At 46.2% G+C, this 24,321-nt stretch overlaps 2 protein-coding genes across 2 annotated transcripts; one reads left to right on the top strand and one right to left on the bottom strand.

Moving 5' to 3' along the window:
* Positions 1–9,120: 9,120 nt before the first annotated feature.
* LOC133381149 (uncharacterized) lies at positions 9,121–15,336 on the bottom strand. The gene is made up of 2 exons (XM_061619771.1): positions 14,024–15,336; positions 9,121–10,237 (listed from the first exon to the last, which is right to left on the bottom strand). Exons 1-2 carry the CDS (start codon positions 14,588–14,590, stop codon positions 9,536–9,538), a joined length of 1,269 nt encoding a protein of 422 aa, XP_061475755.1. The 5' UTR covers positions 14,591–15,336; the 3' UTR covers positions 9,121–9,535.
* LOC133381148 (uncharacterized) lies at positions 14,966–18,968 on the top strand. The gene is made up of 2 exons (XM_061619770.1): positions 14,966–16,140; positions 18,007–18,968. Exons 1-2 carry the CDS (start codon positions 15,517–15,519, stop codon positions 18,709–18,711), a joined length of 1,329 nt encoding a protein of 442 aa, XP_061475754.1. The 5' UTR covers positions 14,966–15,516; the 3' UTR covers positions 18,712–18,968.
* Positions 18,969–24,321: the final 5,353 nt, after the last annotated feature.

Below are 24,321 nucleotides of genomic sequence, written 5' to 3'. Positions count from 1 at the left end.
TGTGAGAGCAGGGGCACAGGATATAAATTCAGAAGAGCAAAATTACCACAGGCCTAACCACAAGTGCCAAAGACACTTGAAGAGAGACACTGCTTACAAGTGCCTGTACGCTAATGCTAGGAGCCTCCGAACCAAGATGGGAGAACTGGAGTGCTTGGTCTTAGAGGAGAATATTGATATAGTGAGCATAACGGAGACCTGGTGGAATGGAGAAAACCAGTGGGATACGGTTATCCCTGGATATAAACTATATCAGAAGGACAGGGAAGGACGTATTGGTGGCGGAGTCGCTCTACACGTGAAAGAAGGCATTGAATCCAGCAAGCTCGAAACCCCAAAAGAGGCAGACTCCTCCACAGAATCGTTGTGGGTGGTGATACCATGCCCCAGGAGGGACTTAATACTGGGAACGATCTATCGTCCCCTTGATCAAAATGCTCAGGGAGACCTTGAGATGAGATATGAAATTGAGGAAGCATCCAAACTAGGAAATGTGGTAGTAATGGGTGACTTCAACTACCTGGACATAGACTGGCTGCATATGTGTTCCAGTCATGACAAAGAAGCAAAGTTTCTAGATATTCTAAATAACTATTCCCTAGACCAGTTGGTCATGGAACCGACCAGAGGGACGGCAACCCTGGACTTAATCCTCAGTGGGGACCGGGACCTGGTGCGAGATGTAAGTGTTGTTGAACCGATTGGGAGCAGTGACCACAGTGCTATTAAATTAAACATACATGTAACTGGCCAATTGCCAAGAAAATCCAACACGGTCACATTTGACTTCAAAAGAGGAAACTTCACAAAAATGAGGGGATTGGTAAAAAGAAAGCTGAAAAACAAAGTCCAGAGGGACACATCACTCGAAAATGCTTGGAAGTTGTTTAAAAACACTATATTAGAAGCTCAACTGGAGTGCATACCGCAGATCAGAAAAGGTACCGCCAGGGCGAAGAAGATGCCAGCATGGTTAACGAGCAAAGTCAAGGAAGCTCTTAGAGGCAAAAAGTCTTCCTTCAAAAAATGGAAGTCTTGTCCGAATGAAGAAAATAAAAAAGAACACAAACTCTGGCAAAAGAAATGCAAGAAGACAATAAGGGATGCTAAAAAAGAATTTGAGGAGCACATTGCTAAGAACATAAAAACCAACAACAAAAAATTCTATAAATACATTCAAAGCAGGAGACCATCTAGGGAGACAATTGGACCCTTGGATGATAAGGGAGTCAAAGGTGTACTAAAGAACGATAAGGAGATTGCAGAGAAGCTAAATGAATTCTTTGCATCTGTCTTCACAGTGGAAGATATAGGGCAGATCCCTGAACCTGAACTAACATTTGCAGGAAGGGATTCTGAGGAACTGAGACAAATAGTGGTAACGAGAGAGGAAGTTCTAAGCTTAATGGACAATATAAAAACTGACAAATCACTGGGCCCGGATGGCATCCACCCGAGAGTTCTGAAAGAACTCAAAGGTGAAATTGCTGATCTGCTAACTAAAATATGTAACTTGTCCCTTGGGTCCTCCTCTGTGCCTGAGGACTGGAAAGTGGCCAATGTAACGCCAATCTTCAAAAAGGGATCCAGAGGGGATCCCGGAAATTACAGGCCAGTTAGCTTAACTTCTGTCCCTGGAAAACTGGTAGAAAGTATGATTAAAGCTAGATTAACTAAGCACATAGAAGAACAAGCCTTGCTGAAGCAGAGCCAGCATGACTTCTGCAAGGGAAAGTCCTGTCTCAGTAACCTATTAGAATTCTTTGAGAGTGTCAACAAGCATATAGATAGAGGTGATCCAGTGGACATAGTGTACTTAAGACTTTCAAAAAGCGTTTGACAAGGTACCTCACCAAAGGCTTCTGAGGAAGCTTAGCAGTCATGGAATAAGAGGAGAGGTCCTCTTGTGGATAAGAAATTGGTTAAGAAGCAGAAAGCAGAGAGTAGGAATAAACGGACAGTTCTCCCAATGGAGGGCTGTAGAAAGTGGAGTTCCTCAAGGATCGGTATTGGGACCTGTACTTTTCAACTTGTTCATTAATGACCTAGAATTAGGAATGAGCAGTGAAGTGGCCAAGTTTGCTGATGACACTAAATTGTTCAGGGTTGTTAAAACAAAAAGGGATTGCGAAGAGCTCCAAAAAGACCTCTCCAAAGTGAGTGAATGGGCAGAAAAATGGCAAATGCAATTCAATATAAACAAGTGTAAAATTATGCATATTGGAGCAAAACATCTGAATTTCACATATACGCTCATGGGGTCTGAACTGCCGGTGACCAACCAGGAGAGAGACCTCAGGGTTGTAGTGGACAGCACGATGAAAATGTCGACCCAGTGTGCGGCAGCTGTGAAAAAGGCAAATTCCATGCTAGCGATAATTAGGAAAGGTATTGAAAATAAAACAGCCGATATCATAATGCCATTGTATAAATCTATGGTGCGACTGCATTTGGAATACTGTGTACAGTTCTGGTCGCCTCATCTCAAAAAGGATATTATAGAGTTGGAAAAGGTTCAGAAGAGGGCAACCAGAATGATCAAGGGGATGGAGCGACTCTCTTACGAGGAAAGGTTGCAGCATATGGGGCTTTTTAGTTTAGAGAAAAGGCGGGTCAGAGGAGACATGATAGAAGTGTATAAAATTATGCATGGCATTGAGAAAGTGGATAGAGAAACGTTATTCTCCCTCTCTCATAATACTAGAACTCGTGGACATTCAAAGAAGCTGAATGTTGGAAGATTCAGGACAGACAAAAGGAAGTACTTCTTTACTCAGCGCATAGTTAAACTATGGAATTTGCTCCCACAAGATGCAGTAATGGCCACCAGCTTGGACGGCTTTAAAAGAAGATTAGACAAATTCATGGAGGACAGGGCTATCAATGGCTACTAGCCATGATGGCTGTGCTGTGCCACCCTAGTCAGAGGCAGCATGCTTCTGAAAACCAGTTGCCGGAAGCCTCAGGAGGGGAGAGTGTTCTTGCACTCGGGTCCTGCTTGCGGGCTTCCCCCAGGCACCTGGTTGGCCACTGTGAGAACAGGATGCTGGACTAGATGGGCCACTGGCCTGATCCAGCAGGCTCTTCTTATGTTCTTATGTTCTGTGTGTTAGCTACTGAAAAGAGTCTTCTCGGTGGTTAACTCACCTCCTTCCAAGCTGATTGGTTCCAATCAGTATGAAAGGACAAGGACTCTTCTCCGTGGCTAACACACTTCCCTTTCATGCTGATTGCCTCATACCCAGGGACCTAGCTTGGACTCAAAAAAGTAAAGGGTCTACAGCCCCCTGCGACTACGCTCTGGCTCTCACTGACTGGCAGAGGCTCTCCAGGGTTTCAGGCAGGGAATCTGCTGCATGCAAAGCAGATGCTCTGCCACTGAGCTACAGTCCTTCCCTAGGCTTCCCATAGGCATCTGGCTGGCTACTGAGAGAACAGGATGCTGGGCTTGTTGGGCCATTGGCCTGATCCAGCAGGCTCTTGTTATACTCTTAACCTGGTTCTGAGTTGGTCAGGACTCCATACGCACAAATAATATATGGGTGTATTTAACTAATGATGACTCATGACAACTTAGATCAATTAATTTCAGTCAGTTTAGTCTGGGTAAGTTAGGTGAATACAACCCATAAGGTGGCATTCCGCGCTAGTCCTACTCAGAGTGAACTGATTGAAATGAATAGACTTGACTAACTTATGTTCATTAATTTTAATGGGTCTACTCTTGGTAGGACTTAGTTGAATACTACCCTGCCAGGTAGGATGTTCCACTTAGAAGCCGAGCTGCCATGTTCTGCACTGGCTGCAGCTTTTGAACAAGACTTCAGGGTAGCCCCACACAGAACACATTACAGTAGTTCAGCAAGCTCTTCTGAGGCAGCCCTGCTACTGACTGCTCATATTACAAAAGGGATGAGGGGCTACAAAGGTGAGCATTCCCGACTGGAAAACAGTGGGCAATGGCTCAGCCTTCACCATGCATGGCTTTGCCTTCCAGGGATATCTGATGACGTTTTCGAGGTTTTCTCAAGACCACCCATGAGAGCAGTGAAGAAAGAACGTGCAGGGCTTATTCAAGGTGACAAGACCTTCCTCTTTCCACAAGCCTTTTAGGTAGAGACCTCATCCCAGTCTGCATCTGTTCTGGAATTATTTTTAAGATGTATTTGAAAGATGTTTTCACAATGCTTTGCTTTTAAGATATTTTTAAAGATATTTAGTTTAAGATGTTTTAGTGTTTATTTGCCACCCTTGGGCTCCTTCTGGGAGGAAGAGCAGGATGATATTATTATTATTATTATTATTATTATTATTATTATTATTATTATTATTATTATTATCAATAATAATAATAATAATAATAATAATAATAATAATGTGATATGATGATGATGTATATAAAAGTATTTCTGAACTGTTTAATATTTTCATACAACCTAAAAAATAACATAATGTCATAAATACAGATTTATAAATACGGCCTGGGCCCTGTCTATTTGTCCGATCGGTTGCTTCGTTATGAACCCTCCCGTCTTTTGAGGTCCTCTGAGGATATACTTCTCATGATCCCTTCAGTCTCACAAGCTCATTTATCAGGAACCAGAGATAGGGCGTTTTCTGTTGTCGCTCCTAGACTCTGGAATGCTTTGCCAGCGGAGGTACGGTTGTCTCCTTCACTTTTGGCATTCCGCCCCCAGGTTAAGACGATCCTTTTTTGGACTGCGTTTAAATTGAACGTGGAATAGGAATTTTAACAAATTATGTTGTAAGCATTAGTTTTTTGTATGTTTTTAACTATATTGATTGCATGTAGAGGTTGTAAATTTTATTGTGTTCTATTTTATCCTCCGTTGTTCGCCGCTCTGAGTTTCTGGTTAAAATAGAGCGGGCTAGAAATATTTTAAATAAATAAATAAATAAATAACATTTAACAAAAACAGTATTATAAAAACAGATATAAACAGGAATCCGGTGACAAGGTGCAATCGTATGGGGGAGGGAAAGCCTAGGCAACAAGTTATGTCTTTACAAGACATCTGAAGGAACTGATGAATGATGCTTCACGTATGGCAACGGAAAGGCATTCAACAGTACAGGACCAATGGTGGAAAATGCTGCTTGATATTCTGCAGAGTGCAGGAGGGTGCCATGCCATTAGGAAAATTTCTCCAGATGATAAGTGATCTTACAGAAAAACATAAGAAGTGCCTTGTTGGGTCAGGCCAGTAGCCCATCTAGCCATCCTGTTCTCACAGTGACCAACCAGATGCCTATGGGAAGCCCACCCCACAACCATTTCTCTGCATAACAACTACCCATAGCTTTCCTTTTCTGTCATCTCCCTTCTCAGGGACTTGTGAGATCTGTGATGTAGGCATGCTTGAGGAGTGTAGAATCTCTATCCATGTTGGTTCTCCTTGAACCCTCAGTGGCTTTTGACACCATTGACCATGGTGTCCTTCTGGAGTGACTCAAGGGGGTAGGAGTTGGAGGGTACTCTTGGAGGGTTCTGTCCCTACCTTTAGCTATGTGCACGCAGGCCTGCTATCAACCAAGATGGTGGCAGAGGCATCAGCCCCTTAGAGAAGCCTCGGCTGCCATCTTGGTTGATGGCAGGCGTGCGCCTGCAGAGCAAACAGCATTTACTTCAAAGGAAAGGTAGGTGGGACATGCAGACAGGTGTAGCTGGCCTGCACGGTAGTAGGGGGGATGCCTGGGAGCGCCCTCTGCAATCTGCAACAGGGTCAGGAGCTGACCCTGCCGCAGATTGCAGAAGGGAGCGCTACGCACCCAGCCTATAGAAAGGCTCTTCAAGGGCCCTTAGCCAGGGCCCGATCTGGCCACCCTCTGGTGTCAGCCCTGCTCCTAACAACACTCAGCACCTTTAGCAAACAACAGTTCCCAGGATTCTTTGTGGGGAAGCCATCACTATGAAAGTGGTAGCAGAGTGCTTTAAATGTATAATGCAGATGTAGTCTGGGTATAATATATGCTTCCAATTATTTGTGTGAATCCGTAACTTGAGAGAAATAAAGAAAATAAAGAAAAATGCAATAAATTCCATGTGCTTTATATGAGAGAGAAGGAAAATAAAGATAAGCAATAATAAATGTTTCTGATTATGTGTTCCCGGGGATCTACTGCGCCATTGCTGTATGCTTTTTGATGATTTATCAAGATGCACCTCTTTGCCCAAGCTGTTTGGTTGAGTGGGTGTCTTCTCTCCTCCTGCAGGGCTCTTCTGTGCTACGGTTTTGTTATTCTCAGACTACTTGATTTTGCCTTTTTTATTTTATAATTTGAATTATTCATTTTACTTAATTTTAATGGTGATATTTCTTTAACCCGCCCTCGGACCATTTGGGATTTTACGTACGAATAATAGTAATAAAACTCCCAGCAAACTGTAGGGTTGCACATTATCTTGTAATATGTTACTCCAAGGGTAAAACCAAGGGTAGCCACCAGAGTGCCCTCGAATGGAGATGGATGATGGGAGTTGTAGTCAAGCAACATGTGGAGGGCACCTCACTGGCTACCCCGACCTAAACAAACAATGACCATTTTTCAATAATGGTTTTACTGACGTCTATTTTTGATAGTTGGTCAGCCTCATCTTCTGTGCCGTAATTCGTATCTTGTTTAACATTTCCCTTAATGATGGGGATTCTGTATGTTGCCACTTTGGGCAACATGCCATGTTAGCAGCTGCCAGCAAAGAAAACAAGTATTTCTCTATCCTCCCCGTTTACTTCATTAAAAAAATAAAATTAAACACCTAATGGGTCCTGTGTAGAAAGGGCCACAGGTCAATGGTAAGGGATCTGCTTTGCATGCCGAAGGTCCCAGGTTCAATTCCCAGCATCTCCTTGTAGATGTCTGAAACCTTGGAGAGCTGCTGCCAGTCAGTGTAGACAATGTTGAGCTATGTTAAGTTAGAACCTGTCATTTCCTTGATATTCTCCAACGCTAATTCCCAGAACTTCTTAATAAATGTACACCCCCTGAAAAACATGCAGCATGTCCACTCCTGTGCTCCCCTATCTCCAGCATTTGTCATCTTCTCATTTTTACAATTGTGTCCCGCCTTTCCTCAAGGTGGCATCCATTGTCCTGCCTCCGCCTCCATGTTATCCTTACAACAACCCTGTCAGGTAGATTAGCTTGAGAGGCATTGACTGCCCTAAGGTCACCCTAGAATCATAGCTGGCAGGGGCCTATAAGGCCATCCAGTCCAACCCCCCGCTCAATGCTGGAATCCAACTTAAAGCATCCCCGACAGGTGGCTGTCCAACTGCCTCCTGAAGGCCTCCAATGTTGGAGAGCCCACCACCTCACTAGGGAATTGGCTCCATTGTCGTACCGCTCTAACAGTTAGGAAGTTTTTCCAGTCGAAATCTGGCTTCCTGCAACTTGAGCCCATTTTTGTGTGTTCTGCCCTCTGGGACAATTGAGAAGCCTATGAGTTTCATGGTTGAGTGCGGATTTGAACCCTGGTCTCCCAAGGCCTAGTCCATTCTAACCACTACACCACAATGGCTCAAACTTTCCAGGGTGAACAAAAGTTTGTAAAGGACATTTAACTCCAGATGGAACTGCCTGCAGCATCCAGCTCTACATCTTCTCAGAACCTCTTCTCCCAGGATCATGTTCCCATCTGCCTTGCTAAGGATTTTACTGCACAGTCAATCCTGTTAACATCCTATACATTTCCCTCACTAAGCCTTTAGTTTTATTTCTTAAAATTTATATACCGCTTGATTGTAAAAAAGCCCTCTAAGTCATTGTTGTTCAGCCTTGGGTGCCCAGATGTTGGACTCCAACTCCCATCATCCCTGGCCATTGGCCAGCAACATCTGGGCACCCAAGGTTGAAGGACGCTGCTATAAGTGATTAACAAAAGACATTATCATCAATAATACAGTTAAAAACAAGTAATTAAAAACATTTTTGAGACAAATTAAAAACAGCAACAGGCTAAACAAATTAAAACACATGAGCATCTATGCATCTGGATAAGCTTGCCTGAACAAAAAAGTTTTAAGCAGGCACCAAGAAGAATACTTGGTGCTTGCCTGACACAGGCAGGGAGTTCCAAAGAGTGGGTGCTGCCGCACTAAAAGAACGATTTCTTACAAGTGCGGAACAAATATTATGTGGCACCTGCAACAGTGCCTGTTCTGCACATCAAAGCGCTCAAGTGGGCACATACAGGCAAAGGCGGTCCCGCAAGTAAACTGCAGCATCAGCAGCAAACACAGGGTTCCCAGCCCCATGTCTGCTGTCTAGGGGCAAAGTGGGCAGAGGCAGTTATCGGGGGCGATCTCTGCGTGTGCGTACACATGCGCTTTTAACACTTCCCACCTGCCTCTTTTTCTGTACAGCAGCCTTCGGATCCCCAGTTGTTGCTGGACTACAATCCCCATCATTCCTGACCATGCATAGATGCCCATGTTTTAATTTTTTTAGCCTCCTGCGGTTTTTGTTTCAAAAATGTTTTTAATTACTTGTTAATAGTTTTATCGATAATGTAAATGACTTTTGTAAATGCTTAGAGCAGTGTTCTTCAACGTTGGGTCCCCAGATGATGTCGGACTACAACTCCCAGTATCCCCAGGCAGAGTGGCCACCGGCCAGGGATGACGGGAGTTATAGTCCAACGACAGCTGGGGACCCAACGTTGAAGAACAGTGGCTTAAAGGTTTTTTACAATCAAGCAACATATACATTTTAATAAATAAATAAATAAGATGCAGTTCCTGAGTTTGGATACAGGGCAGAAATGAAGTCTGATAAATATGAGCATTTGAATTGCTTACGGGTTGGCTATGCTGGCTGGGGCTGATGGGAATTGTAGTCCAACAACATCTGGAGACCCAAAGGTTGGGAAAGGCCGCTAGTCTATAGCACCTTATCCAGGTTCCTTTTTCCCAGGTGGGGGTTCCAAAGCAGGTTTGCTGGCAAAGTGGGAGGGGAAGAGGGACATGTCCCTTAGAAAAACTGTGAGGTGGAAGAGGAGTGAAGCTCTCCTCCCTCGTAACTGCTACTTCTCTCTTACAAATATCTGCCTCCCTTGTGCTGCTTTACACATTGGCGACAAGTATAGAACTGAGAATCCTGGGTTTTTAATTTCTTTTCTTATGATTTATTTAAAAATACTCTATACTGCTATTCCCCAAAGTTCCCCAGCAGGTTACAACAATGGAAATAACAACAATAAAATAAAAAGGGGGCAGGGTAGTGGTTAGCCATAACATTCATAGCTCTGCTGACATACACAAAGTGGATTCAGAAAACTATTTGCTGTGGTGACTACAGGAAGCGTGGCATGAGGCTATTTCACTGTGCCTCACTGCCTGTTCAGAAACAGGGTTGTGGCAAAAGTCACCTCACATCATGGCTTCGTATGACACTTCACTGGATCTTTATGTGGTAGACCCCCCCAGCTTCCCCAGAGCAAACAATCATTTGAAATCATCTGAAGTGTGCATTTCAAAGTATTGTGTATGGTTTTATTCAAGGCTTCGATGAGGAATTAGGAACTGCTCATGAAGTAGCTTGCCAGAGCTTCCCTCACCAGGCTCCCGTCCCGTGCATCTGCTGGGGATGTTGGGAACTTCAAGTGTCCCTCAGGGGCCTGGTCCCACACCCCATCCTGGGACCAAGGCCCGTCAACCAAAGCATGCCCGCGATTCTCACAGATATTGTGGAGCACAACGGACCCCACCACCACAGGGATAATGTTCTCTTCTGCAACCTCCAAGCGAGTGGCCAGGCACCTCCACCGCCCCTTCAACCGCCCAAAGGCACGTTTGGCCACCTTCTTGCAGTCACTCAGGCGGGAGTTGAAATGCTCTTTGCGAGGAGTGAGGTCACCGGAGAAGGGCTTCATGAGCCACTTCTTCAAGGGATAGGATGCGTCACCCAAGATCAGTGGGGGAATCTCTACATCACCAATGGTCATCATAGGAGTCCCAGGCACGAAAGACCCTTGGTCCATCGCCTCACAAAGGGCCAAGTTTCGGAAGAAGGAGGCATCCTTATCTTTACCGCACCAGCTGAGTTCAATATCAATGAAACGGCCCTTGTGGTCCACCGTGCCTTGCATCGACATGGGGAAGAATCCCTTCTGGCTGACGCTGGTTCCCTTTCGGACCGTGCAGATGATGGGGATGTGGGTCCTGTCCATGACCCCCACGCAGCTGGGAAACCCCATTTCCGCAAACCCTGCCATAACCTTCAAAACAGCAAGATTACAAAATCAGAGAGTCAATTATTTGTCATCACCTAGACCAGCCTTCCTCAACTTGGCACCCTCCAGGGGTTTTGAAAAACAGTCCCATCAGTCCTGGCCAGCATAGCTGCGCTGGCTGGGATTGATGGGGCTTGTATTTTGTAGTTGCATCGGGTTGGGGAAGGCTTGCCTAGATGAATAATCATTTCCTACCTGTTCTTAAGAACTCTGGGTTTCCTCAGAAATGTTATCAGGAGTTCCTTACTGGGAAGACGGATAATGTCACATTAGCAGCTCATAAGGCAATTTGTTTTCCCACTAACTGTCTTTCCCTGCACTAAGCAGTCACAGCGGAGTATTAAGAACATCCAGAGATGCTCTTCTTCAGTTCAAAGACAGCAAAATAACAGCTGGGCCTGCTTGTGTGACTTAAGGCCTAGCTCTCAATGAGGTGATACATTTGTGTCTGGACTGCATGTGTGTGTTGGGGATTTCTTGAACACAAAAAGCAAAAATGTCAGAGAGAAGGGTTTCTAGTTTCCCTGACAAGCTACTGTATCTATATTTCACTTTGAGGGAGGAGCATTCAGTCATGCAAGTCTTGACCTGTAGTCTGAGATGAAAACCCTTTCCCCTTCCGCTTCATTTCTCTTCTCCCCCAGGCACTTTCCCCACAACACAGCAAACACCACCAGTTGATGGCTGTTAGAAAAAAAGTGGCAGGTATCCAAGTTATGAATTTATCAAATACTTGTTTTAAGAAACCCATCTATGTCTTTTGTAAAGAGCTCCAACAGGTCATGCTATCAAAACAATGTTATTTTAATTACATTGCTTTGCATTCTGAGGGTTATGATGTCGTTAGTGTGTTCCTATTGCCACATCTTTGCAAACTCCAAACTCATACACATTCAGGGGTCTTGTTTAGGACTAGACTCTAGTGAGCTGGAGAGAATCATAGAGTTAGAAGGTATGTCAAAGATCATCTAGTCAAACCCTCTGCTGATGGAGGAAATCTGCTGCTACGGCAACCCTGATAGGTGGTCATCCATCCACTACTTAAAAACAAGTCCATCTCCTTTCAAGTTTGTCTGTTCTGCTGTCAAACAACTTACGCCACCAGGAAATTCTTCCCCATGTTTAGCCGAAACCCCATTTCTTGTAATTTGAAGCCGCTACTTTGAATCCTACCCTTTGGAGCAGCCTTTCCCAACCAGTGTGCCTCCAGATGTTGCTGGACTATAATTCCCATCTTTCCTGACCATTGGCAATGCTGGCTGAGGCTGATGGGAGTTGTAGTCCAGCAACATCTGGAGGCACACTGGTTGGGAAAGGCTGCTCTGGAGCAACAGAAAACAAATTTGCTCCATCATCTATGTGACAGTCCTTCCAAGAGTTGGCAGTCACACGATGTCCTAATTGTCTCCGCCCCAGGCTAAATACATCCAGTGCCTTCAACCTTTGTTTTAATATGTTTTTAAAGATGTTTTGTTCTAATATATTTTAGCCTTTTGCTTTTAAGTGCTTTTAATGTTTTTTGCCCCCCTGGGCTCCTTCTGGGAGGAAGGGCGGGATATAAATTTAATAAATAAATAAACAAAACCTTTCGTCATAGAACTTGGGTCTCCTGGTGTCTGACTGCATTTGTTGCCCTTCTCTGGACATGCTGCAGATATGAGTGAAAGAAATAAGCATACCAATACCACGAGGCATCAGGAAATAGATTCCCTTCTCCCACACACACAGAGGTCATATCCACACCATATGTTTATACCACTTTAACAGCCATGGAGAAACCTGGGAACCGTAGTTTGTTGCAGGTGCTGGGAATTGTAGCTCTGCGACGTCAGCTCCCAATTTCAGCTCCCAGAATTCTCCATGGCTGTTAAAACGGTAGAAGAGTGCTTTAAATGTATTATGCGGATGTGCCGGGGCATGCTCAGTCCTCACAGGGTTGTTTTGAGGATTCCCTACTTGTGTTCCCCCCAAACAGATTTTTGTACTTTTGCAAGCAAGGCTAGCCCAAGACATTTTGCCACATGAGGCAAAGGGCAAGATGGCACCTCACCCATCCCCCACCCTTGTACAGTATCCAACCAGACTGGCAGAAGCTGAGGCCCATCTTCACTATACATTTAAAGCGGTATCATACCACTCGAAGCAGTTGCGGCTTCCTCCAAAGAATCCTGGGAAGTGTAGTTTATGAAGGGTCACATTTTCAAACCCTGTTAATTCCCTCACTACTGAATTTTCCCTTACAATTTTTATTCTATTTCACTCTTGTAAATATTCATACAGGTGCAGCTCCTCATTCCTTTTTTAAAAGTGTTACAATAACACTTTTAAAAGAGTTTAAAGTGGTATAAGAGTGCTTTAAATTTATGGTGCAAATGTGGCCTAGGCAGAAGGCATTTGTTTTTACTGCTGAGACTGTATTGCCTAGAGGAGTAGCCTGGAGAAGAAAAGACTGTACTCTTCAAGTACATGAAAGGTTGTCACACAAAGGAGGGCCGGGAACTCTTCTCGATCGTCCCAGAGTGCAGGACACGGAATAATGGGCTCAAGTTGCAGGAAGCCAGATTTTGACTGAACATCAAGAAAAACTTCCTGTTAGAGCCATACGACAATGGAACCAATTACCTAGAGAGGTAGTGGGCTCTCCGAAACTGGAGGCATTAAAGAGGCAGCTGGACAGCCATCTGTCGGGAATGCTTTGATTTGGATTCCTGCATTGAGCAAGGGGTTGGACTGGATGACCTTATAGACCCCTTCCAACTCTATTATTTATTTATTTTATTTATTTATTTTTAAAACTTATATACCGCCCGACTAGCAATAGCTCTCTGGGCGGTGAACATAGATACAATAAAATACAATATAATACAAAACATCAGTCTAAAATCAAATTTCACAGTCTAAAAACAGCAAAGGCTAAAATCAAATTACAAACATTACAATCATTAACAAAAAATTAAAATGCCTCGGAGTAGAGAAAGGTTTTAACCTGGCGCCGAAAGGATGATAGTGTCGGCGCCAGGCGAACCTCCTCGGGGAGACCATTCCATAGTTCGGGGGCCACCACTGAGAAGGCCCTTGATCTTGTCACTGCCCTCCGGGCCTCCCTATGAGTCGGGACCCGGAGGAGGGCCTTCGTAGCAGACCGTAGTGTATGAGCCGGTTCATAGCGGGAGAGGCGTTCCGACAGATATTGAGGTCCCGCGCCGTATAAGGCTTTATAGGTTAATACAAACACTTTGAATTTGGCCCGGAAGCGTATTGGAAGCCAGTGCAAGCGGGCCAAAACAGGTGTTATATGATCAGACCGCTTTGTTCTTGTTAGCAGTCTGGCCGCCGCATTTTGCACCAGCTGTAGCTTCCGAACCGGAATTCTATGTTTCTATGTTCAAGACCACTATGTGCCCCCCCAGAACCAGTGCAGCTCCTCATTCCTTACTGATTTTTTAAAGTGTTACAACATTTTTTTAAAAAGTGGTATAATAGCACTTCAAATGCACCACAGAGATGGCCTTGGGAGGAGAACTTTGCTTTTACTGCACAGACTGTAAATAGGAACACTGAAGCTGCCTCACACTGAGACAGACCATGGGCCACCCAGCTCAGTAGTGTTTACACTGATTGGCAGCGGGTCCCCAGGATTCCAGAGTGGGTGCACTCCCAGCCCTACCTGGAGATGCCATTGGGGACTGAACCTGGGCCCTGATGCTCTGCCACTGCGCTGCGGCCCTCCCCAGAGGCCAAAAAGCTCCATCCCCTGCCCACCAGCCTTACCTCTTGGGGGTCTTCGAGCGCCACCAATTTCCTGAAGAGCAGCTTCTCGATGGCCAAGCAGACCTCGATGAAGACCTCTCCCACGGTGGAGCGCCCGACGCCGAAGTGGCTGGCCACCGACCGGTAGCACTCCGTGGTGGCCAGTTTCCAGAGGGCGATGCCCACCCGCTTCTCCACGCTCAGCGGGGCCCGCATGGTGGTGGTCTGGCGCTGCAGCTCCGGCCGCAGCTCCTCGCAGAGCTCCAGGAAGGTGTCCTTGGTCATGCGGAAGCTCTGGAGCCACTGGCTCGGCTCCCACGTCTCCAGCACGACCCGCTCCCACCAGTCCTGGCTGATCTGGCGGGACCAGAAGCGGTGGGGCCCGGCGTTGAGCTCTTCCACCATCAGCCGGGTCTCGCTGTCGGGGCAAATGTCGGGAAGAAGCTGGTGCAGGAGGGAGATGTGGTTGGCCATGACCCGCCGCATCGTCCGCCGGGCCCGGCCCGCCACGCCACCGCGGTGCAGGTGGAGGCGCACCAGGTTGTGGGTGGCCAGGATCACAAGGATGATCGCCTCGATGTTTTCCATTGGGGGTGGGGGAACCCTATACGATCTTTTATTCTTAAAACAAGGGGGCTAACTATCTTTAGATTACCTCGTCCCAGCTATATCCTGTTCCTAAAACTGGCCTAACACACGAAAAGCGAACATGATGACTAGAGACATGCAGAAAAACGACATAAATGTCGATTTTTAAAAAAGCATTATTGTTGCACCCTGATTTGACTCCCAAAATTGCTTAAAGCGGCCTACCAGTAGATTAAAAAAACATGACAAGCAAGCAGTTAACAGAAAGGGGGGGGGGAACTGGACGGTGGTGGGAAGTCAATTCATGCCTCTGTCTCTGGAGGAATGGGCGGGACCCTCGGAGTTTCGTAAGACACGAAATAAATGTCCAGCGTGGGAGCCGCGGCAAACCGAGGTAAGGTGGTTCAGATGCAAGGCGAGTTTAACCCACGCAGTTTATCCCAGAAACTCACGTCGCACACGGATTTTTCTCCTAAACAACAACAGTATGCAGTCCAAGCTTCTTCTGAAAAGACGAGAACAAATACGCTTCAAGGAAACCGCTGCGTTCTTTTTTCCTCTCTGGAAATGGAGCGCGCTGCCTTTTCCAACCTCTCCTCCTGTAAGGCTCCCTCTCAGGACGTGCTTTCTCTCATTGCGGCCATGCCTGGCTAAACGCAGTCGGGGGCCCTCACGGGTTAAAGCGACAGAGCTCTGCTTCCTAGACGGTGCCTACCAGCCAAGGGGAAGGCGTGTCTCAATGGAAGTCCTCACTCTCTGGTTTTTGCCACTCCGCCCCTATGAGGCAATTGTTCCACAAAATATGTTGCGGTCTCCCTCGCCTTGCACCCAAGCACAATAAATTGCAGGCGCTTGGACGGAAAAGCGCGAAATTTTGAATTTGCTGTTGGCTTTGCGGTTGGGGCAGACTGGTTTAAGTTGCTGTAATGGAGTTTGCAGACTTTTTGTCTCTTGTACAGCTTCATGTACAGCTATTGACTGTCTGCCTTGTGCAGTTGAGGGATGTGTCCCTCAACTTCATGCGGGCGGAACAAGAAAGGGAAGAGTATGAGCACCTCATGCAATTGCAGCAATCCCGAAATCGATTGATGCTTCTGCGCGCTAAGCAAATGAAGAACCGCAGAAAATATAGTTGTACACCTTTGCAGATGTTTGCTGCCATGGCGCATTGTACCTTCAAAAGAAATATCCCTCGCAGTGTTTGGGTTCGAGATCGTTCAAGATCCTGGTGGGAGACTGAAGTTCTGAAATACTGGGATGATGACCTATGGCTTGCCAACTTTCGTATGACAAGGGCAACCTTATCTGAGATAGCAGATCTTCTTCGACCTCATCTGGAACGACAGGGAACCAATATGCGTAATGCAATTCCAGTTGAGAAGAGGCTGGCTATAACTGTATGGTGGCTCGCGACACTGGAGTGTTATCGGGAGGTTGCAGTGAACTTCGGAGTAGGAAAGTCAACGGTTGGAGACATTGTTGTGGAGGTCTGCCTGGCAATAGAACATGTTCTTCTTTCCAGAACTGTGAATATTGGACAGCATCAGGAGGTAAATTTTTGGGGGCAGTTTCCGTGGGGGGGGGCAAGTGAGTGGGGGGGAGAGGACAAGCCAGCTGTGGACTGCCGGCCACCTTATCGCCGGCAGCAGCTGGCTGACGGAAGCAAGGCAGTAGGCGCAAGAAAAGACTAGGGGGGGCGGCACATCTGATCGGATTGGTGCGCTGCCCGGTGGATAGAAGCAAGTGGCAGTAGCCGCGAGAAAAATGGCTCCCCCCCCGAAAAGCTGATCAGCTGCCTGCAAATGCAGCGGGCTGTATAGCGAAGGTGGGGGGGGGGGGTGCCGAACAGCTGATCGCTGAGTTCCCGAACACCTGACCCTGGCCCCTGTTGAAAAGTTAAAGGGACAAAATGGTGCCCCTTCGCGCCAAAATTTAAATCAGTAAAAAAGAGAAGAAAGCTGCTTGAAAAGTTGATGCGGGGGAAACAGGATTTCCAGCCCCACCGCCCCAACATCTGCCTTGGACCAGGACAGGAGGGCGAGCGAGCGGGCGTGCAGGGAGCAAGGGAGTGGGTGGGGGAGCTTGGGGACGGCAAGTGAGTGGGGGGAGAGCGAGCGAGGGAGGGAGCCAGTGGAAGATGAGTGTGCGAGCGGGCGCGAGCCAAGAAATCCCCAACCAGGCAAGGTGGGAGTTGCAATGGAAGCAACATGCCATCCACAGCCCCTTCGCTTACCCGGGATGGGATGGGGGGGAAGCAAAAGCCTGCTGTGCTTTATGCCACCTTTGACTTGGGATAGCCATGCGACCCAATCCAGTCAAGTGTCAGAATTGGGGCAGTTCAGGGATCTCCTGTGCAGGCACAGACACCCCCCCCCCCCAGTGCTCCACCGCAGTGTTTTACACAGGACTACTTCTTGCTGGGGATAATTCTGCCCAGTAGCTCTTTTGGTGAATCAGGTTTGGATTGCAGCCTAACGTTTGAAATGATGGAAGGCATTTATAGGGGTAAACCAGATCTTTAAAACCATAGATGACAACAGTCTCCTATTAGTGCTATGTGACAAGAAAGGTGGAAGGCAGCTGGATGGACATGTGATGTGGTTTTCTCTGGCCAAAGAGTCTGTGTGAAGAGGCTATAGTCAAAGAAGGAAAGGATGAACGAATGAAAGGAAAATGTGTTAGCCACAGAGAAGAGTCTTCTAGCATGCTTCCTTGTCCGTTCCTGCTGATTGGATCCAATTGTAGTGAAAGGCGATGAGTCAGCCACTGAGAAGACTCTTCTTAGTTGTAAACACACTCGCCTTTCATGCTGATTGGCTCCCAGGAATGCCTGTTGTTGTGAGAGAAAGCATTAACAAGGAAGAGAAGCAGAAAGCAGGATTCTAACTTGGTCAGGTTATTCTATAATATTAGGTTGTATCATCTTGGAAGGGGTGTGGCCGTGGAGGTGTATAGCTGTGATTATCAAGAAGGGACCCTGCACTTCTGAATTTGCCAGTATACTACTGGGTGGGTTACAACAATTTTAAAATACACCATTAAAGAAAACATCACACAACCACAACAAAACAGAGTGGGTCACAAAAAAATATATGTCTCTCTCAGGTGTCAAAGGCCAGGGTCAAGAGGTGCATCTTCAGTGTTTGCCAAAAACTGTAGAGTGAAGTTGCCAGACACATCTTGGTGGTATGGGAGTTCTATTAGTGCTATGTGACAAGGAGGCCTGTTGGGGGGATCCACCGGGGACCCCCCACAACAACTAAGCCAAAGTGGCCTCCTGGCTTTGTAGGGAGGAAGGGAGAAGCCCCCCTCCCCGGCTTAGTAGTCGTGGGGGATCCCTACTGTATATTAAACTATCGTATTGTTGCAACAACGATGAAACACAACAGTAATAATGTGATTTCTTTCTGTTTCAGATAATGGACGGTTTTATGAGCATGGGATTCCCCCAGGTTGTTGGGGTTGTAGATGGATGTCACATTCCGATAATGGCTCCCACCGGACAGGGCAAGGTATACATAAACCGCAAGGGTTTTTATTCGATATTATTGCAAGGAACTTGTGACCATACTGGGCGTTTCATAAACATTGAGGTTGGTTGGAGTGGGAAAAATCATGACTCCTTTGTTTTTCGGAATTCTGCAATCTATCAAGCAATGGATGCTGGGGTCTTTGTTCCCGAGAACCCGTCAATAACAATCGGGGGGGTTCAGGTGCCTCCACTCATCCTTGCTGATGCTGACTACCCAATGTACCAGTGGCTGATGAAGCCCTATGGCGGACAGCTGGACAACTGCAAGATGGGTTTTAATCGAGTGTTTAACCGCTGCAGAAATGTGGTGCAAAGAAGTTTTGGACGTTTAAAATCAAGATGGAGCCGTCTCACTGCTCGCCTTCCCGTTGCTGAGGAAAATTTTGTTAGTGTGGTAACTTCCTGTGTGGTACTACACAACATTTGCGAGACCAAAGGACATATTGTGCATGAACTATTTGATTTGTCTGATGAGTTGGAACTGCCAGCATACGGGGAGCAATCCCGCAGAAATGACAATCGGGATGCGTGCAGAGGGAATGAAGTTAGAGCTGCTATAGCCCAGTTTATAATGGACAACAATTTTTAAGTGGACAACAACTTTGTAATTAACGTCTGTGTAATATGTACAATATTATGACATATTTTGTTTTCAAACTATGCGTCCCTTTTTTATTGTTAATTGCAAATATTTCATCAAAATCCTTTCTCGTATTCCCGGTTTGCATTGTTCCCTCTGATAAAAGGAAAATTCAAAGAACTTCTATGCCAATAATTCCTCCGTTTCTGTTTGCTTGTATTTGTGCTATTTCACTAAATCGAATGTATCTTTGCTTTTCTGCATATTAAACTTTCTAGATATATACACAGCTGGTGTTTCAACTTATTTTGTCATAATGTGGGAGCTGGACCTGGAAGTAATCCCATGTCATGTCTAGGAAGGTAAACCACCACTCTATGATTGGGAGCTCCAGAGGCGCTCTAGGATGCAAACCGCAGCTTGGAAACTGGACGTGGAGCCATTCTTCTGCCCTTACAGGGGAAAAAAGGGAAGGTGCCCTTGTCCTTTTATTTCTGGGCTATGCCTTACAGTGGAGTGCCAAAGGGAAGGTATTGGCGCACTGAGGAGCTGCTACAACTTCTTTCTTTTGTTAAGAATGCCGGACAAGCTGAACGTTTAACGGGGAGCACCCCCCTCCTTACAGCACCAACCTTTCCTCGTGGCATGGCAGCTTTGTGACTGCATATTTGCGCACACTCGCCCAGGTGCGACCTTGATTCAAATGACTAAAAGCTGATTTCTTCACAGCAATGGAGACATTCCAAGGTAAAGTCGTCATCCCCCCTGGAAAGACCACCATACTTCAGACAGATGTACAACTTGTGGAAGGAGGGAGGATGTCCTTCCTGGGAGGATCGCAGGCCAGCTGGTAATTACAAATTATAAAGAAAATAGTGCAAGCTTTATTGTTGACATCAGCTTTCTGGAAACTGATATCTGCAGGTCCATTAAAATGGCTTCCGTGGAATTAATGAGACCTGCAAATTTAACTTTCTTTTCCACTCTGCAATAATTACCCGGTGCTGCTTTGGATGTTTGGTGATATACTTAGGTGCTGGGATGTAATATAAGTCACTCATTAGTTGTTCAGGGTTGACACAGTATGATTTTGATACAATAAGGAGAGCCTAATCTGTCATCTGGTTTGTTACCTGCTCCTTTGTTAAGCAACAAGGAAAAGGGATGCATTGCATTTCATGTTATGCCTTGGTAAACAGTTCTGTGTATTACCAATAGCATTCTGAACCCACAGTGCATCCAATCTCATCAGAAGAGGAGGATGAACAAACTCAGATTTCAGGTCATGACCATGATGACTCAGCAGTTATTGTTGTTTACCCCCCCCCCCGGACAAAATCAGGACAGTGATTCAGGTATGCCCTTTTTTTTTAATTTCAGGATGGAAAAAAATTGGAACACAGAACATCTGGATAAGCAACGTCCCTAAATCATCCCCAAAAGAAAGGGTTTCTGTTTATTTATAAATTGAAGCTACAAACAATTGCAACGTTAAACAGCTGGTATAGTGCAGTTGGGAGGACAGACTGGCTTGAAGACCACAGTCTGTGGCTTCTAATCCTTGCACATGTCTCCTGTGTTTCAAGGCCCACCTAAAGATCACCACCACAGTAAGTGGCTCTGTGGTTACGTGCCCTGCCACTAGTTCAGCCATGGGCAAGCTGCAGAGTCCAAAGGAGCATTGTTGGCCCACAGCTGCCAGTGTTGCACAAGGAAACTTGTGACTGCGCTGCTGTGGCAAGCTGAGCAGTGCCTACACAGCTGCTGCAGACTGGCTGCAGCAGAAGGAAATGGCAAAACTCCACGAAATACCCCTTTCCCTGAAAACCCTATGAATAAACGTCAACAAAGGAATCTTAGGTTCGCCATAGGTTGCAATCATCTTTAAGGCATATAACAGCAACCATAGAAAATGGAAGGCATAGGATGGTATGTATTCTCCTTTACCAGCATATTAAATGCCCCTTTGTGTATCTGTTACTTTGTAGGAGAATGCCCAGCATTAAAACGGATGCACACACAGAAGTACTTAACGTGTTATATCGACATGTGTACGCAAACTGATAAGCTGACAAAGTCCACGCAGACAACAAGTATTGAGAATGTCCTATGCAGAATTAAAGTGATGGAAAGCAAATGTTCAAATCATGGTGAGCTGAATTTATATTAAAAAAATGTGTTTTTTTGGCTGCTGTTTCTGCACTCCCCACAGTGCATAAACAATCAAAGTCCATGATGTGCATATAGCTGGAACATAATGGATAGTACATGAGTATACAATCTAAAGCTACTTTTTCTATTGCTTTCACAGCACAGAGCTTGGAGATCCGTCTCAACTTGCTTGAGGAGACCTTGAAAAAAATTTGAGGACATTTGCATTACAGCCATCGACACCAGGCTGAAAGTCATGGAGGCCGCATTTTTCTCTGCACAACATATGGCGGGCCAGGCTCCTGTGCACTGCTAAGATATTGTTTCTTCTGTGGGGGTGGGGGAACCTTCATTTTATGTTTAAAAAAGCACAAACTGAGGGACTGTTCTTCCTTGGGCTACTTGGAGCTCATGCAGCTCCATGGTATACCCCGGAGCTGAGAGCGATGAAACAAAATAGGAGACGGCTTGAGCGGAAGTGGAGGCGAACTCCCGATGGATGCAATTATGCGCTGGTAAGTGGTTCCACTAAGCTGTACTTAGAAGCGGTGAGGGTGGCGAAAAAACAATACTTCACTACCACCATTAAGTCATCTCTTTCCCGCCCAGCGGAGCTTTTTAGAGTAGTCCGAGGGTTACTTCATTCTGGCTCTCAGGACATGGCAGAGTCATCGGTAGCCCGCTGTAATGAGTTTGCTGGACACTTCCAATATAAGATCCTATGCATCCGTTGGGACTTAGACTCCCAGTTTATAGCAGTTGATCCTATTGAGGTGTCCAGAGCGCAGTCTTGTCATATTTTATTGGATGAGTTTCAGTTGGTTCAGCTCGAGGATGTGGACAAGGTACTTGGACAGGTACGTGCAACCACTTCGGTACTAGATCCTTGCCCCTCTTGGCTTATAAAAGCTAGCAGGGATGGAACAGTTGGCTGGGCCAGGGAAGTGATAAACACCTCTTTACGAGAGGGAGTGGTCCCTGGTTGTCTGAAGGAGGCGGCAGTAAGACCACTCCTGAAAAAACCTTCCTTGGACCCAGAAAATTTCAACAGCTACAGACCAGTAGCGAATGTTCCATTCCTGGGCAAGATCCTGGAACGAGTGGTTGCTGGCCAACTCCAGGCGCTATTGGATGAAACTGATTATCTAGATCCATTTCAATCGGGTTTCAGGCCCGGTTTCGGCACTGAGACAGCCTTGGTCGCTCTGTATGATGACCTATGTCGGGAGAGGGACAGAGGGAGTGTAACTCTGCTGATTCTCCTTGATCTCTCAGCGGCTTTTGATACCATCGACCACGGTATCCTTCTGGAGAGGCTCGCGGAGTTGGGAGTTGGAGGCACTGCTTGGCAGTGGTTCCGCTCCCACTTGGCGGGTCGTCTCCAGAAGGTAGTGCTTGGGGAACATTGCTCGACACCGTGGGACCTCCAATGTGGGGTCCCGCAGGGATCGGTTCTGTCCCCCATGCTTTTCAACATCTACATGAAGCCATTGGGTGCGGTCATGAGGAGTTTTGGAGTGCGTTGTCATCAGTACGCTGATGACACGCAGCTCTACTTCTCCTTTTCATCTTCTTCAGGTGAGGCTGTCAATGTGCTGAACCACTGCCCGGCCGTGATAATGGACTGGATGGGAGCTAACAAACTGAGGCTCAATCCAGACAAGGCTGAGATGCTGCTCGTGGATGGTTTCTCTATTTACCCTGTCCTGGATGGGGTTACACTCCCCCTAAAGGAACGGGTTCGTAGTCTGGGAGTTTTCTTAGATCCTTCCCTGTCACTTGAGGCTCAAGTGGCCTCGGTGGCTCGGAACGCGTTCTACCAACTTTGGTTGGTAGCCCAGCTACGTCCCTACCTGAGCAGAGGGGACCTTACATCAGTTGTACATGCTCTGGTAACCTCGCGATTAGACTACTGCAATGCACTCTACGTTGGGCTGCCTTTGAAGACAGTTCGGAAGCTACAGCTTGTCCAAAATGCGGCGGCCAGAATAATAATGAGGACTAAGCGGTCGGAATACATAACACCTGTTCTGGCTCACTTACATTGGCTGCCAATATGCTTCCGGGCCAGATTCAAAGTGTTGGTTTTAACCTATAAAGCCCTATACGGCACGGGACCACAATACCTGTCGGAACGCCTCTCCCGATATGAACCTGCCCGGACACTGCGCTCTACATCGAAGGCCCTCCTCCGAGTCCCGACTCATAGAGAGGCTCGGAGGGTGGTGACAAGAACTAGGGCCTTCTCAGTGGTGACCCCCGAACTCTGGAATAGTCTCCCCGTTGAGGTGCGTATGGCGCCGACGCTGCTGTCTTTTCGGCGCCAGCTTAAGACCTGCCTCTTTTCTATGGCATTTTAATTTAAATTTTAAAAAATTATGTAATCTGATTTTTGTACTTTATACGTTTTTGTAATATTTATTATGCACTTTTTATGAGATGTATTTCGTATTTTCTGTTGTACACCGCCCAGAGAGCTATTGCTAGTCGGGCGGTATAAAAATCTAATAAATAAATAAATAAAATTTTATGATATAAGCCAAGATTAAGGCCACATCCACACCAAGCATTTCTTCCACATTAAAAAATTGTGTCCTCCCCCAAATAATTTTTTGGAATTGTAGTTTGTGAAGGATGCTGACAGTTGTTATGAGATGCCCTATTCCCCTTGCAGACCTCAAAGGACCATCACAAAACCTTGGAGGAGACAGAAAGCAGAGTAGTAGTAAGTATTAATATTATTATAACATTTATATCCCATCTTTCCTATTAGTATTATTACATCTATATCCCACCTCTCCTCTAAGGAATTCTGGGTGGCATGCATGGTTCTCTCCCTCCCAATTTTATCCTCACAACAACTCTGTGAGGTAGTTTTGGCTAGCCCACAGTCACCCAGTCATGATAATAATGGGGGGGGAGGCTTTGTGCCTTCTGAGGAGATTTGCACAAAAGGCAGGAGCAACTATCATCCCTGCAGTTGTTGGATTTGCTTGCTGCACCTGGACAAAATGGCACCAGTTGAACAGCCACCTTTTCACCCAGCTGTCTAAAGAAGCCCTTGCAAGAGGGAAAAAGTGGCAATCTCCCTCAGCATTAACAGCAGCAATAAAAGAGTTCTGGCACTTCCAAAGATTAGCATCCTTCTTACAAAACGCTTGTGTTTTGGAACCCATTGATATCCTCAACTGGGCAAATAATATGCATATGAAAAGTGGTGAGGATTAGATACTGGGGACAAAAGACAAGCAGGAAGCCCAGTCCTGCATCTTGATACTTATCTTGACAGGTTAAGGTGAAGGGAGGCCCTGGAGCCAGTCCCAAAACCATGTGCCTCTCCCTCCGAAATGGAAATGGACCGCCTTCAAGTCCATTCTGACTTATGGCGACCCCATTAATGGGTTTTCATGGTAAGCGGTATTCAGAGGGGGTTTACCATTGCCTTCCTCTGAGGCTGAGAGGCAGTGA

This window comes from Rhineura floridana, chromosome 3 (genome assembly GCF_030035675.1).
Source record: "Rhineura floridana isolate rRhiFlo1 chromosome 3, rRhiFlo1.hap2, whole genome shotgun sequence".
In the NCBI taxonomy this organism is placed as follows: domain Eukaryota; kingdom Metazoa; phylum Chordata; class Lepidosauria; order Squamata; family Rhineuridae; genus Rhineura; species Rhineura floridana.
This window is presented reverse-complemented; position numbering and strand designations above follow the sequence as displayed.

Bases quoted from the DNA above. Each gene is read 5' to 3' on its own strand.
- LOC133381149 (XM_061619771.1), bottom strand. From the start codon at position 14,590: ATGGAAAACATCGAGGCGATCATCCTTGTGATCCTGGCCACCCACAAC. The intron at 10,238-14,023 runs GTAAGGCTGGTG...GCTGTTTTGAAG, and splicing joins CGCTCGAAGACCCCCAAGAG to GTTATGGCAGGGTTTGCGGA.
- LOC133381148 (XM_061619770.1), top strand. From the start codon at position 15,517: ATGGAGTTTGCAGACTTTTTGTCTCTTGTACAGCTTCATGTACAGCTA. The intron at 16,141-18,006 runs GTAAATTTTTGG...TTTCTGTTTCAG, and splicing joins ATATTGGACAGCATCAGGAG to ATAATGGACGGTTTTATGAG.